The sequence below is a fragment of the Cuculus canorus genome, chromosome 2, assembly GCF_017976375.1.
Source record: "Cuculus canorus isolate bCucCan1 chromosome 2, bCucCan1.pri, whole genome shotgun sequence".
Taxonomy (NCBI): domain Eukaryota; kingdom Metazoa; phylum Chordata; class Aves; order Cuculiformes; family Cuculidae; genus Cuculus; species Cuculus canorus.
Genome location: NC_071402.1, coordinates 54147721 through 54161705, shown reverse-complemented (window position 1 = coordinate 54161705; position 13985 = coordinate 54147721). Strand labels below are relative to the sequence as shown.

General features: G+C 36.7%; 1 protein-coding gene across 13 annotated transcripts in view; it reads right to left on the bottom strand.

Annotated features, from left to right (window-relative positions):
• Nucleotides 1–13985, bottom strand: part of PTPRM (protein tyrosine phosphatase receptor type M) — a 480321-nt gene that overhangs the window by 165244 nt on the left and 301092 nt on the right. For 9 of the 13 annotated variants that reach the window (XM_054057714.1, XM_054057715.1, XM_054057717.1 and 6 more), the window contains exon 14: nt 11442–11516. The exons of the other annotated variants lie outside the window; for them this stretch is intronic. In XM_054057714.1, coding sequence (XP_053913689.1) covers nt 11442–11516 — 75 coding nt within the window. The remainder of the gene's footprint in view (nt 1–11441; nt 11517–13985) is intronic. 13 annotated transcript variants of the gene reach the window in all.

Genomic DNA, 13985 nt, shown 5'->3' with positions numbered 1-13985 from the left:
TGACAGTTTCACTGTGATTAGGCATCAGAAATACAAAATGGTACAAGGCAGAAGGGAGGCAGAGAGATGTGATGCTACCTTGGAACACCCATCTCTAGCATCCTATTGTTCCTGCCACAAAGTAAGCAGACTGAAAAGATCAGAGAAGTTGGCTTTAAAGACTGCGCCCATGTTCTCCAAGGACAAAATTACCAAGGCTACTATCATTATTACTCTCTATTATTAGAGGTTCCAAAACAGATTGGGAGCCCCACTGTGCTAAGAACAGTGCAAGCACACAGTTAAGCAATCTTTGCTGCTAAAAGCATTCTATCTAGTTGAACTAGGCTGTAATAGGCAGGCATAGCAATTGCAGGTGGGAGGGGGAGGCAAATACCCGGAAGAAAATGCATTTACAATACACAAATATAAGAAGACTTTTATCTTGCCTGCTCTTTTAGCTAGCTCGTATTGGTCAGCATTTCCAGTTAGTTACACAGTAGAACAGATCTTCAAGAGTGATTTGAGGGACAGAGTAATGTTTTATTGATGACGTTGGTTAGGGTGTTCGAAAGAAGGAAGTAACTTAAAGGTTCATAAACATAAGGTAGGAAAAGCAGAGGTGCCAAAAGCAAAGGGCTGGGATAAGATGCAGCATGACAGAACAAGAAAGTACAAATATGTCTGTGCTACTGGTATGAAGAGGTGCTCCACAGAGGTAGGTCCTTCATATAAATGTCAAATGATCAAGAATTCCAGTCCAGTATCATAGACAGCAAAATATGCCTGAATGGGGCAGTAGTGCAAAATCTCCAGTTTCCTCCCGAAGTCTCCTCTGCATTTCTACCCTCATCTTCCCCATGACTGCAGAAACCCGTACCCTCGTTTTTAAGCCTGTAGCAGTATTACTGGTGTTATAAAACGGCAAGCCAGTCCAACGTGCTTTTTATTTGAGTTTCAAGTACATTTCAGATGCCATGATTTGTGACTCCGTTGGAGAAGACCCAAAACACATACAGAATTGTAGATGAAATGAATTACCACCCTGGCTAGTCTGTTTATACTGTAAGTGACTGGCATTCAGCCTTCATCTGCTAGCCAGCATGTATTCTGCCAACAGTCTTTGTTTTACTACTCCTGGTAGAACTCCAGCTAAGGGAGAAAGTTTTCCCTTCCTCACTGTTAGCTTTCAAATCAGTGTTGCTAGTTCTCCTCTGAAACTGCACTGCTTTTTTGTCCATATGGTAGAAGTTATGAGGTGTTGTTGGGCAGGGTATAATTTGTGACAGAAGGTGGTTTTGATCAGTATTTTTTTTCAGTTTTCTCTCTCTACTCCATGCCTTGAATATATTAGTTATGTAAATACCTCAGAGTAAGGTTTGCTTTAATTCTCTTTTTACAGGATTTTTTCCTTTCTGTTTCTGTCTTCTTTTGGAAATGCTCATGTATAAAATGCTTTTTCCATGGGGCAGGGATTATGTTTTCTTTATATTTTGCTGAGCAGAGGAGCCATTTAAGCGTTCAAATCAATGCATCCTGATTTTCCCTTCGATGACATGTTAGCACTCACTAAATCTATTTTTTGAATGTCTGGAAAAGAGGGCAAACAGCACTTATATTTTAGCAGGAGAGTATTCTCTGTAATTTACTATCATTGAAACAATACATATCTCTGTGTACAGATCTTCTTTTTCTAAAAAAGATTTCTGTACTTCCACGAGACAAGCATGCTGATTTGGTACATTGTCAATTTTGTGGGTTTTAAATGCAGGAAAAAAGATCTACATTAAGAAGAGACAATCAAAATAAGGCTCCACTGTGTAACAATAACCATGAATAATTAATTTTGTTTGTGATATTTTTTACGAAGATGTAAATATAAGCAACAAAGAATTGCAAAGAACTACTTCACTGATGAATGTGACTCATCTAACTGACTACCAAATGAACTGTATCTTTCACTGTTGGATGATTCATGTTGGTGCATGTGAACAAAAAGACTTTTTTCTGTTAAACATCTATGTTTCCGGTTGTCGGGAATAATAACATTCTTTACACAACATGCCTAAATCAAATGAAGTTCCCAGTTTGACATGTATCTTTTGGTCTCATCAAAACCTATTTTGAAATGGATTTTACTCCAGGATCCTTAGACTGCGTTTTTCTGGACACTTTTTTTTAAAAAAGGTCTTGCAAGAAAACAAGCAAACAAGGTTTGATAAAGAGATCATTTGCTCCTTTGCAACAAATCCACCAACCTTTCTGCTAGCTCTTTTTTCCTCTTTTCTCTTAAAAGAATCAAGGAAATTCAAATAATTAATATTCATAAAAATTTTCCTCTCCAGTGGGCACCCAAACAGCTGGAAGCTCTCACCCATACTGGAAGAAGAAAGTGTTAATTCCTTGCACTTTAATAGCACTGAGATCATTAAACAATGTTTAAAGTATACTCAACAGTGACACCACAACTAGAAATTAATAACAAGTCTAGACTATACAGACACAGTGTATGTCCCTCTTGGAAATAGTTTTCTAGTGGAAAAATATGTCTTCGGAACCTTAAGTTTTCAAATGGCCCTAAAGTGTGCCCCCCTCATTAGTCTACTTTATGACTAAAAAAGCCGGGTTAAATATTTGTAAGTACTCACTCTGTGTGAGTGTGGCCAAAGAAGAAGCCACAATGTTCCATATCACAGACCTCTATGTCAACAAAGGGAAACGTCATGGCAGCATATTTGAAAGAGAGACCTCACCACTGAAATAAAAGACAAAATCCTCCTGACTGCTATGGAAAGAAGAAACTGGACTTCTTTACCAAAATGCTCTGACTACCAAAACACAACAAAAGTCAATATGACTCCATGAGATTCAAATTTCTAATCAAGAAGGATTAGAAGTGATGAGAACATACTTGCATCAAATCAGCTGTACACATGTATGTCTCAGACTGAATATGGATAAGGAGGTCTGAGAAAGAAGCACCAACAAGGTCTGGAACTGCAGGTGTCTCAGTGCTCTGAAATGTAGGGCTTGTTACCAGCTGAAAGATGTCTTACTAAGATGCAACAGGATCTTATAAATCTGACTTCTGTAAACAAAGTTCTAGAGGTGTAATGTACAACAAGGGGAGCTTTTAGTCCTAAAACATTTGATTTTATGTTTCTCTACATAACCTCAAGCCAACAGTACTCAGGGCAGAAAAGTGATTCTCTGAAATTAGCTCTGAGGAAACGAAAACAGTCCAGACTGATTCTGTCCATACATAATGCATTTTCAAAGCAAGTTAACATTACTTTCTAGCCACTTCCATAGAAGTAGCAGATAATTTATCATCACCCTCACAAAAGACATTTGAATTTCACCTGTTGCTGAAGGAGATCTCTTTGACTTCCTTGCTTTCAACACCAGATCTACCCTGAAACTCTACTTAAAAGTATCAAGAGCTACCAGACACCTCTATAAGTTTACTTCAGCTATCTTCTACAAATAGGAAAGGTGTAGGTTTGAAGTGTGAAGAGGACTCAGCCCTTCTTAGCGGAGGTAAAATGTGGGTTTGTTAGTACTCAGTTGGCCTCCACCAGGCAGGGAAGATGTGGAGTCAGATAAGAGTAATGTTTCTGGACTTGATCTACTGCAGGTGAAACTCAGCTATAGAACTAGATGTTCTTGGCATGGAAAACAGCAGTTTTATTTTCCATTCACGAATGCAAGAGATCACATCCAAGACAGGAACTGAGCAATCTGAAGCTATGGATAGGAAGTAGAGGAGTGAGGTGCTGTCTTCTGATGGTTCTGCCACTGAAGACTTAACTAAAGGAACACTAATAAACAGTTACAAATGGCACATCACTGAAGACCTTGTTACTTTGCCGTTGGGAAAGAGGGAGTATGGGGGTGGTGACGTAATGGAGTGGTGCAGAAGGGCAATGTAGTACAGGAATTTCAGCTTATGCTGCCATTGGCTCATAGAGGAGGCTGACATTCCTGATAAATTTCACTACCCGCCTCTCCAGAGTTCCTCCTCATTATATCCCTTATGAGGGTTCTTCAGAAATCCTTCAAAACTAGTCCCACTCTCAGAATTTACTTATCATCACTCACTATCTACCTATTTTCTTGGAGGAAAGCACAACATAGCTTGTTTTACTCAAGGATAAATGGAATTACACATAAAATGATTCATGCAGAAAGGTAAGAAAATGTTACAGAAAAAATACCTCTGTCCTATGTGATTAAGAATGCCTGAAATACTCATTTTTCTTGTCCGTTATTTTCATATCGCTTTTAATTATTCACCCATTTAGTGATAACCAGAAACTAATTCAATGATAGCATATTGAAAAGTGCAAAATACAAGCATTTTACTTCAAAAAGGTTTCGTCAATACTTTGTTTGCTTCTAACAAGTACAATTTTTCACTTTTCTTCTGTTTCTCTTTCTGTTTCCAGTGTGAACTCAAAAGATGAAGCAGAACCTGAAACTACTGCATTTCCCCTCTTGTCACCTTGAAATCATGCAAGACAGAAACTTCCACTAACTTCTATGCAAAACTATGACTCAGCCATGGGAGTTTTCTATTTAGACATAAACTTCTTAGTAGTCAGCAATAACATAAAATTAGAGGAACAGAAGGAAATTAAAGTTCAAATTTTTGGAAAATAAAGACTTGAAAAGGCACACATATACTAGAATGCTTTTTCAAGAGCTCTAAAATCATTGGTTCTTGCAGTCAAACTACCATTACTGCAGAAAAGAACATTTTCAATATAATGTCTGGAGAAGCAGGTGTTAAAATCCTATTAATAACTACAGTCATGGCTTGCAGAACGTTGAGTTATTACTCCAAGCAGACAAATGCAGCTTAGACATTTATTAAAATTTCAGTTATTTCAAGAAATCTAAACTGAGTGAATTGCTGAAACATTATTTAGCCCAAGGTAGTATGTTCTGTGTCTTTTCATTAAAGTTGTCAGTATTATTCTCCTCTTTGCTGTACTACTCTATTTAACCATAACACATTTCAACATTCACCTATATATTAACACAGAGGTAATCCATGTAATATTGTATTACACATTCGTTAGACTCTCCAGTGATACAAACATCAGATTCGCAGTTTCAAAGAACTACAGGTTATTTTACACACAACTGGTTCCACATTCTCTTTCAAATTAAAATTCTAATTGCTTAGCATTTTATGAATACAGTCAATAACTACAGATGGGAAACATCGAAATTCACGGGGTTTTTAGTTACTAATTATATCTCTGAGTTTCTCTCTCTTCCCTTGTCTCTCCTTAATTTTTCATTGTGATACATACAAAACATGTTCTGCATTAAATGTAAAACTCTAAGGCACATACTTTTATACATAAATGAAATAAAACACTATATGACATACAATCATGCTCAAAAATGCCTACTGATATTTTTGCCTCGTTTTATATTTTATGCCTCTCTGTAGATCAGATGTGATACTGACTGGTACTACACAGATGGCAGAGAGTCCTCAAGTTTCTTAAAACTTTATCATTGTCAGTTCATTCATGTTGGTATTGTCATATTGTTATTTTCATGACTGGGTTTTATGTTTTAATTCTCCGTAATGGGACCAAGACAAGGATCCTCCCCTCAATGCCAACCTCAAACATCCTCACTTCACAGATATCGTCACATTAAGACTACACATGACTGAACAAAGAGATTATTTTTCAAGCTAGGATGAACCGAAAAGACTCATCTTTAGTTGCTCAAGTTAAATTTTATTTCACTCTTTTCATGAAAGAGATACTTGGAATCATATTCTTCTGTCAGCTATGGATTGCAACACTGAAATTTCTAAATTAGTTGTGTAGTTGAGGGATGTAACAGCTCCTGCAATGATAGACTTTTAACTCCATGGCACCCAACATTTTAACTCCTCTGAATACAAGACAAACAGTTTCTACAGTGCAAAACATACCTAATTAGGCTACTTGTCCTTCCTAAAGGGTAGGAAATGATTACTACTTTCTTCTAGGTCATGAGATCTTCTCCATCTGTTCCTGTTCCAGATATGCAACACCACTGGCTGTGGCGATACAGTGCTAGGGTAGCAGATGAACCCACACCTCATTGGCCAAATATAAGCAACTATGGCTGGAGCAGAACTGCTCGTATGATGCTCTGCATTTTATCCTCCTTATGCTCCTGTTAATACAGGAGAGTTGCAGAAATCTCACTGTCCTCAATCCAACCTGTTCAGAGTAAAAGGAACTGAATGGGAGGAGGCCCTGAACCCCTACTCAGAGTGTCCGGTTTTCTGTAATGTCTTGAACATATTCAAAACTAAGGAGTATAATTTATTGTCAGAAAATATTTTAGGAATTATTATTATGTTAAACATAAACTGGAGTACTTAATATCGCTAAAAGAATCACAGTGGTACCTGACTTCTAATTAACTCAGATTCTTTATTGTCTACAGCTGGAAAGGACTTGTATTTACATTATTGGTTATTTCAGCATTGAAGAATTGTTATAAGCATTATTTTTAGGCCCTCTTCGTCTAATTGTTTAAATTCAGCTCTTCAGCTGTTCTGTGGAGAATGTACTTATGTTTAAAATCCAAGATAAACTGACATTTGACTCTGTAATGTATGAGGGGGGGAAAAGGAGAAAAGGAAACAGTAGCTCCCATGGCACTCCTGTATCCTTTAACATTTTCTTGTAACTATACTGTTCTATAGATGAAACTGTCACTGCAAAAATGACAGATCTAACACATAAAAGAACAAAAATGGGCAATAAATCACAAGTGACACTCCAGCCCATTGAAATGCATTCAGCCGGTGCTGCAGAAAGTAGGAAGATATCCTCTTTGCATTCTGTCCAGCTGAGCAAGAGGACCAGAATCCTTGAACAACCAATACAACAAATGCTGAGGCCATCATGTAAAAATAGGACTAAAATTTCACTTTGGAAAGTAAGATCTTTTCTAACTCTGCTTTTCTTGTCACTTAGCCTTGCAATGGCATCATAATATGGCTTTGACATGACACCACATAGGTGCTTGCTCTCCCCTGAATATGTGGGAATACAGAACTCTCACTGATGTAAATGTTCTTCACAAGTATCAAGAGAAGAATAAACTCCTAAACTGGTGCACTCAGCCTGCAGACAAGGCACATCTGCACACAGCTTTGCTATTACAGACAGCACTGTAATCTCAACTAGGAAAACACGGGCTCTTGATTAACCAAAGTAGCACTTCAAGCTTCAAGATATTGCAACACATCTAAATCAATGCCACACGGTTCAAGATAGAGAAAAAAAGCTTGTGAACGTCTGTCCAGCCCATGATGCTTATACTTCAAATGCATTACATTGTAAAGGAGAGACTACAAACACTGACAAAGAAGTTACCCCAGTTCATTTCAACCAACTAGATAAATAGGAACACAGTCCTTCTCAAATTCATGCTGTTGGGTTTTGTGTTAATAAACAAACTGTGTTTTCAGTTATGCAGTGTAAACCAGGAGTAAATCCCTTGACATAAAAAAAAACCCCAAACAATAAAGTTGTGATTTAATCAATCAATGATTTCAGTTGATTTTTTTCACCTTTACAGTGGAACAGCTCAGAATAGAATATGACCCAGACTATAGCAAGAAATCATCCTATATATTGAACACTCATCTGAAGAAATCTCTACATTTTAATATGCTGCTAACTTCACAAGGGAGGAGAAACCAATTGAGATTATTTTATGACTGCTTTTAACATGGTTATAAAATACATGGCTCATCTAGACCTCAAGGTATGCAGGGTAAAAACCACTTAAGCTTTAAGATTGCCACTATAATTTTTAAAAAATTCTTCCCAATTCTTAAGAACTATGTTACAAGACTTCTGACGTATCTTGTTGTATCTGATTTGTACACAGAATTTAATCTATGAGAGGGTACAGTACAGAACTCTTCCTTCCACCTGCATGTGCAATTAATAATGAGGAATAAAAAAAGGGCATTCTATGAAAATCAGTCTCAATATTATCCAGTAAAGTAGTGGCTGTTTCACTAAACCACAAATGGAAATATTTTAATTTAAACATAAGTAGCTCAGACATGTTTCAACAATTAGGAAAATGCCCGAAAGCATGAACACCTTAATCATAATTGCAAGCATGCTATTGTATCAGAATGCAGACAGAAGAAAATAGATGAGGACCAAGTGAATACCAAATATGGCCAAATTAAACCTATTGCATCAAATGTCTCACACAAAATAGTGAAGTAAACTGCAAATACTTTCAGGCTTTCTCAAAAACATGGATTTGTTACTCAGCTTTAAAGACAAGATCAGTCAGTTATGTATGTGTTAAGTTTTTTATTAACCTTCTACGTGATTTCAGTGCGTTTTTTTCAGTGTATTTGTTTATGAAAACAAGGAGACAGTATCATGAGGACTAATATCCTTCATGTACATGTAGTTTTTTCTCCTAGCTGACAGAGGTTAGGTGATTTGACATTCTTTGTATCTGCCGTAGGATAGGGTCAATTAAGTGGATCTCAAGTTAGCTACTTTTTATGAGGTTAACACTGAAAGCAAAACACCATCCCCCAAATATCAACTCCCTATTTTCTATACTGAATCAGTGATAATAATGTATGCACTAATACTGGCAATTTGAGTATTTCAGCTTATAAGAATCAAAATCACACAGCTGCCTTTATAGCATGTTGTATTACACTATAACTTAAGGACAACTACACATAGGTATTTCAGTGCCATTGCAATGACAGGCTGCAAAGGAGAACTGAAGCAAGGAGTGGCTGTCAAGATATTTAGGGTGAATAGCAGGTAATCCTACAGATGCAAGTCATCTTATTTTCATATGAAAAGGAAGGAGAAAGGAAGGACAAAGAGGAACTAATAATGCATTGTTTATAAACTACACCAGTCAGGGTCAGGATGAGTTGATGACAAAGGTGGAGGAAATGAGTGCAAGTAGAGTTGGCTTGAAAACTGAGCTGTATTATCATGATCTTTCTGAAGAGGAAGACCTTTCAAAATTGGTAACAATATTTAGGAATGCAGCCAAGATTTTAAATTTTCATTATGCAAGAAGCATCAACTTCCCATCTGAAAAAAAGAAAACTCCAATCCTGACCTTCCCACTGCCAGTTATGTTTCTCAAATACTAAGAGACAAAAGTAATTTCTTGATCTCAAATGTAATTACTTTGGTACTGAGCAAAGTTGTGAGGAAGATGCATTGAACAGAAAATGCTTTGTACCATTATTTAAAAGTTACAGCTGCATAGCCCTATGATTTCCATGTAGAGAATTCCTTTCACATGTAGATCTTTTCCACAGTCTGGGAATGTCTAGGGGAAGAGTGTGAGAAGAATGTTCATCGTTCTCTGCTTCCTCATGACCAGTCCAGCTCCTGTAAATCTTTAAGACAATCTTTGGGTTCTTCATGGATACTGTAGATACAATTATTGCTGTACTGCTCTGAAGCTGAAAAGTCTGCCCAAAAGACCCCTACATGGTACATCTTCATAGGAAAACATGAATTACTATTGCTGTCATGGGCCATGTGGCCTGGATGAGGTTTTTTCCCCACTCTCTACTGCAGTTGTGACAACTGAGAAGGAGGAAGATGCTTCTTTATTTTTAATCACAGTTTTTCAAGCATGAGAAAGGGTTGCAGAAATGATGAGAAAATTCAAGAGGCTTTTAAATAAGTTTCACAGATAGCCATAAATGTTTGACACTTTCTTTTTCACTATAAAAATTAGTTTCTGACAACCTCACAGTGCCAATGCTATGAGCCACCAGCGACAAAGTACCAAATAAATACTTTGCTGGATGTCCTTTGCTACCTTTATCTCTGTGCTTTCACTGAAACTACTACAATCATGTCCTTTTTGTGGAACAGGCGTATCTCTAGTGCTTCCTGCAGCTACCCGGTTTTGCACTAAAACAAATAAAAAACAAAAAAAAAAAAGAGAAGAAAAACATTTCCTTTTCAGTGAGCTTTTTTGATTCCTGTGATGAAGAAATCAACATTTACTGAAATTCAAGAATATGGAAGAAATCCTCTTTGTCTCTTCAAAGATTTATTTGTATTCTCAAGTAAAAAAATAATTAAGCCACAAAAAATGCATGTGGGCAGAGCTTCTGAGAAGCAGTACTAAGAAGGACAAGCTAGATCTTCCTGGCATCATCTAAATACGTTATTCTGGTTAGTTCATATGTTATTACATAATACAAATATACATACAATTTTATCTTGATTGACGTGACAACTGGGGCATTATGAATTATTCAGCTTTGTTATTATAACACATAACCTAGAATTAAAAGCTATAGCAGACATGCCACTAATCCTCTTATCTTCAGCAGAATCATTTAATGGTCTCTTATTGACTAGAGCAGTATCCAGATGCTAAGCATTTGAATTTGTCCTCGTCCCTTATACCCCTTATCCCTGGCAGCAACATTTATGTGCTTCCCAAGTAACTATGCCAGTATTCTTGAAAAAGGCAATGATTTTATCACATGCTAAATGCCAGTGTTCTAAGTCTAACTTCCCCTGTTACATATTACAGAAAACTCACCTTAGATTCTAGTGTTTTTAATGCTCGTTTCTTCTATTTGAAAATAAAAAGGTTTCCAGATCCCTTAAAAGCTTTACGCATGTATTCATTTTCTTACAAAATGAAGAATTACAATTTACTCAAGTTCATAATGATTTCCTGGTACATTCTGAACCAACCTATGAACCACACACAGGCTAGTAACTTCTCACTAGTCTCACTTCTGTCCTGAGTTTACTTCGACAATTAGATTAAAAACCCCTATAGTCTCATTCATTTTCATATGTCACATGCTAGGTTTTTTTGTTTTAGTCTTAGAACTCACGTACGGCATAGTTAAATAGGAATCCATTTTATCTCTTTGTTGTAACTTCCTGCATATTAAAATGTTGCCAGAAAATATGATCATCCCAACATTCTGCAGTAAAAAACTTATCCATTAATACAAGATCTTTGTCCTAAGTTACACATGCAGCTCTTGAGCCTAAATTATTTAGAAATTCTAGTGTCTTGATCTAATAACACAGAAAAAAATAAACAGATACACAGATACATATCTATATTCAAACTGTTACTTAATTTGCTGATGGAGTAAGACTAGATCTCTTTACAACATGAGGCTTGAATGAACATTCCACAGATCACACATACAATGAGCACATGCAGTGGAATTTGTATGTACAGGGATGTATGTGTAAGTTTTGGTGCCAAGCACACGATTTAATTTAATGGAGCTGAAGAAAAATTCATAGGCAAAAAGAAACTTTTAACATAGAAAACTATTTATGAGCAGAGAATGAGGAAACCATCGAGGAAAAGGAGCCAAAGAAAGTGAGACAAAATGGGCATGATGACTTGTCTATACTTGAACATCTGACCTGTTAGTTGGTCGTCGCCTGCAGCAGGGGCGATGCGAATGTATGGTGTTGTAAGCTGAGTCACGATTATCGCAGCTAAGGCAAAGGAAGATTCCCAGGTCAGCATGCATGAGGGAAAAAAAAGCCAGACTGAAGCTAGGCCAGCAAGAAGAATCTTGATCAATAGTTTATTGTTGGAACTTCTTACAAATAAAATCCAAAAATCTCCCACAAGTTCCTTTTCATGTTCAGTTGTTAGTTTGGTTATTCCGCAAATTAATAAGCTTTTGTATGTGACTTTCATTGACGAAGAGGACTTAAAGCACAGTATTTCCACATAATGTATTTGACGCAGCTGGAGACTCTTCAGTTCTGTTAGTCACAGCACTGGGCTTTCTAAGTGAAAGTTAACAGCTTATTCAGATTACTCTAGTATTAACTTCTCAAGGTAATTTGAACTACTTTGACTTTCTGTTTTCCTATTTCACAATAATACATTTTTCCTATAATTCTTTTTTAAGATAATTTTCATGTAAAATATTTTTGAGCTTGCTAAGATTCATTTTCTTTGCAGCTACTTAGGTCTTTATTATGAAAATGCACACACCACATATACTTAACTTTCAGCATACAGAGAATGACCACTGAGAGAGAGTTGGCACGCTTTTGGATAGGCATGTATGTAACTGTTGGAGGTTCAAGTTTCAAGTTCATATTTTGCCTCTAAGACAAGAAAAAAGCAAAAAAAAATGGAATTGTTTGTGTGCCTGAAGTACTCAGGCTTTCCTGTTGGAGCTGTAACAATCACTGACTGGTACAGATAACTATTGCCATGGCTTACATTAATAAAATCTCATATTTCTTCATTTGCCAGCAGTTCTATGATTGCCCCTGAATGGTTAAGCACACTATGATACATATATATTAAGGAATATAAAAAAAAAATTAAAAGGTCATATCCAATATGATGCAGCTGGAGAATGATGCAAAGAAAAAATATTGGAAAATTAAGGACAAAATTATATGAAAGATCACTCATTTACATAGAACAGCCTGGGTGCTATTAGAATGTGGCAACGAGTGAGGAAAATAGATCATCTACCATCTGCAGACAATTAAACTCAAAACCGCTGCTGCATAATATTTTGAAATATCCCTCTGCAACACTGAAATGCAGTGTTGATAGTAGCTACTAGAGTACTGTTGCTACTGGATTTAAAATATTATAATATCCTTTTCTCTCTCATAATTAATGAAAGCCTTCCAATATTGCAAAATTAGAACAATAATGTCTCCCTCTTGAGAACTGGAATCCTAGGAGATAACCAAGATATTTCTATCCAGACAGTGTTGTGAGTCGTATCAGGAAATATAGTCTTAATATAAATCACAAACCACCACGAAGTTGATAACAATAAACTTGGAGGAGTTTTGGAATGTTTTCAACTTTGTCTGCTGAGATTTTACAGTCACTTAGTTTGAAGAAAGAGTAGATATATGAAAGCCATATTTCAAGCAAAATACGTAACCTTTATTATCAGTGGCACAAAAATCTCTTTCTAATTTTTGTTTGTTTGTTTGTTTAATTATCTTGTAAAAAATAATGGGAGTGGAAACCCTGCAGTCTCCGCATTTGTATATACACCAAATAGTCACAGAGGTCCTACAAGCCCTCCTCTACAGAAAACTAAGATCAGAAGACTCTGCATCACAAGAATATGCTGTCTGATCCTTTTCCTAGCAAAGTTAGTGGCAAAGATACCCTCTGACTTCAGTAGAGGCAGGAGATGCACTTTCAGCTTTACAAAACCCAATATTCTGATTCTAAATCACACTGACAGTCACTGCAATCAGGATTTTTATATGATCTCTAAAAGAACACACTTAATGGAGGTTTCATTTGTAAAAATGCAATGGTCATAAAAAAAGAGCAGTTTTAAAAATGTTACAAATTGAGGTTGTTTAAAATACATTTGATGGAATGAGAAAGTAACAGACACTACACGTGCATTTGACCCACTAGAGTTAGGCTGTGTTTTTCTAACAAGAAGCCTGTCAATACAATAACAGCCTATCCAGTGCACTTTGGCTCTGAGCCAGCAAGAGTTTAGTATGTGCTAGCTGAGAACCTGCTCGACAGTAAGCACACGTGCTATTCCTGTTGTCATCAACTAGCGTGAAGTACCTACTCAAGGTTTCTGCTGGATCTTGGGCAAGAAAGCTCTTTGTATTAAACTTACTCATTTATTTTAACAAAAAGTACAAAAGCATGCAGTGGGCCACGGAATGAACACTGCAAAACTCAGTGATTAAATGGACTCTCAATGATCTTAAGGTCTCAAAGGCACCAAAACCTTTTAGATTACCTTGAGTTAGGATAATTAAAGAAAATACATCCAGCAAATGATAGAGCTACACTCATATCAGGTTCTGAACTCCCATATCGGTCCTCAGGGCAGGCTTCAAATAGGCTAAACACATGTCGTTTAATACAGACAGTGAGGTGCCTTAGCCAAGCTCAGCTGGCTCAGTGGAGCAGCTTGGAGGTTGCCTTGGGTAACCTGG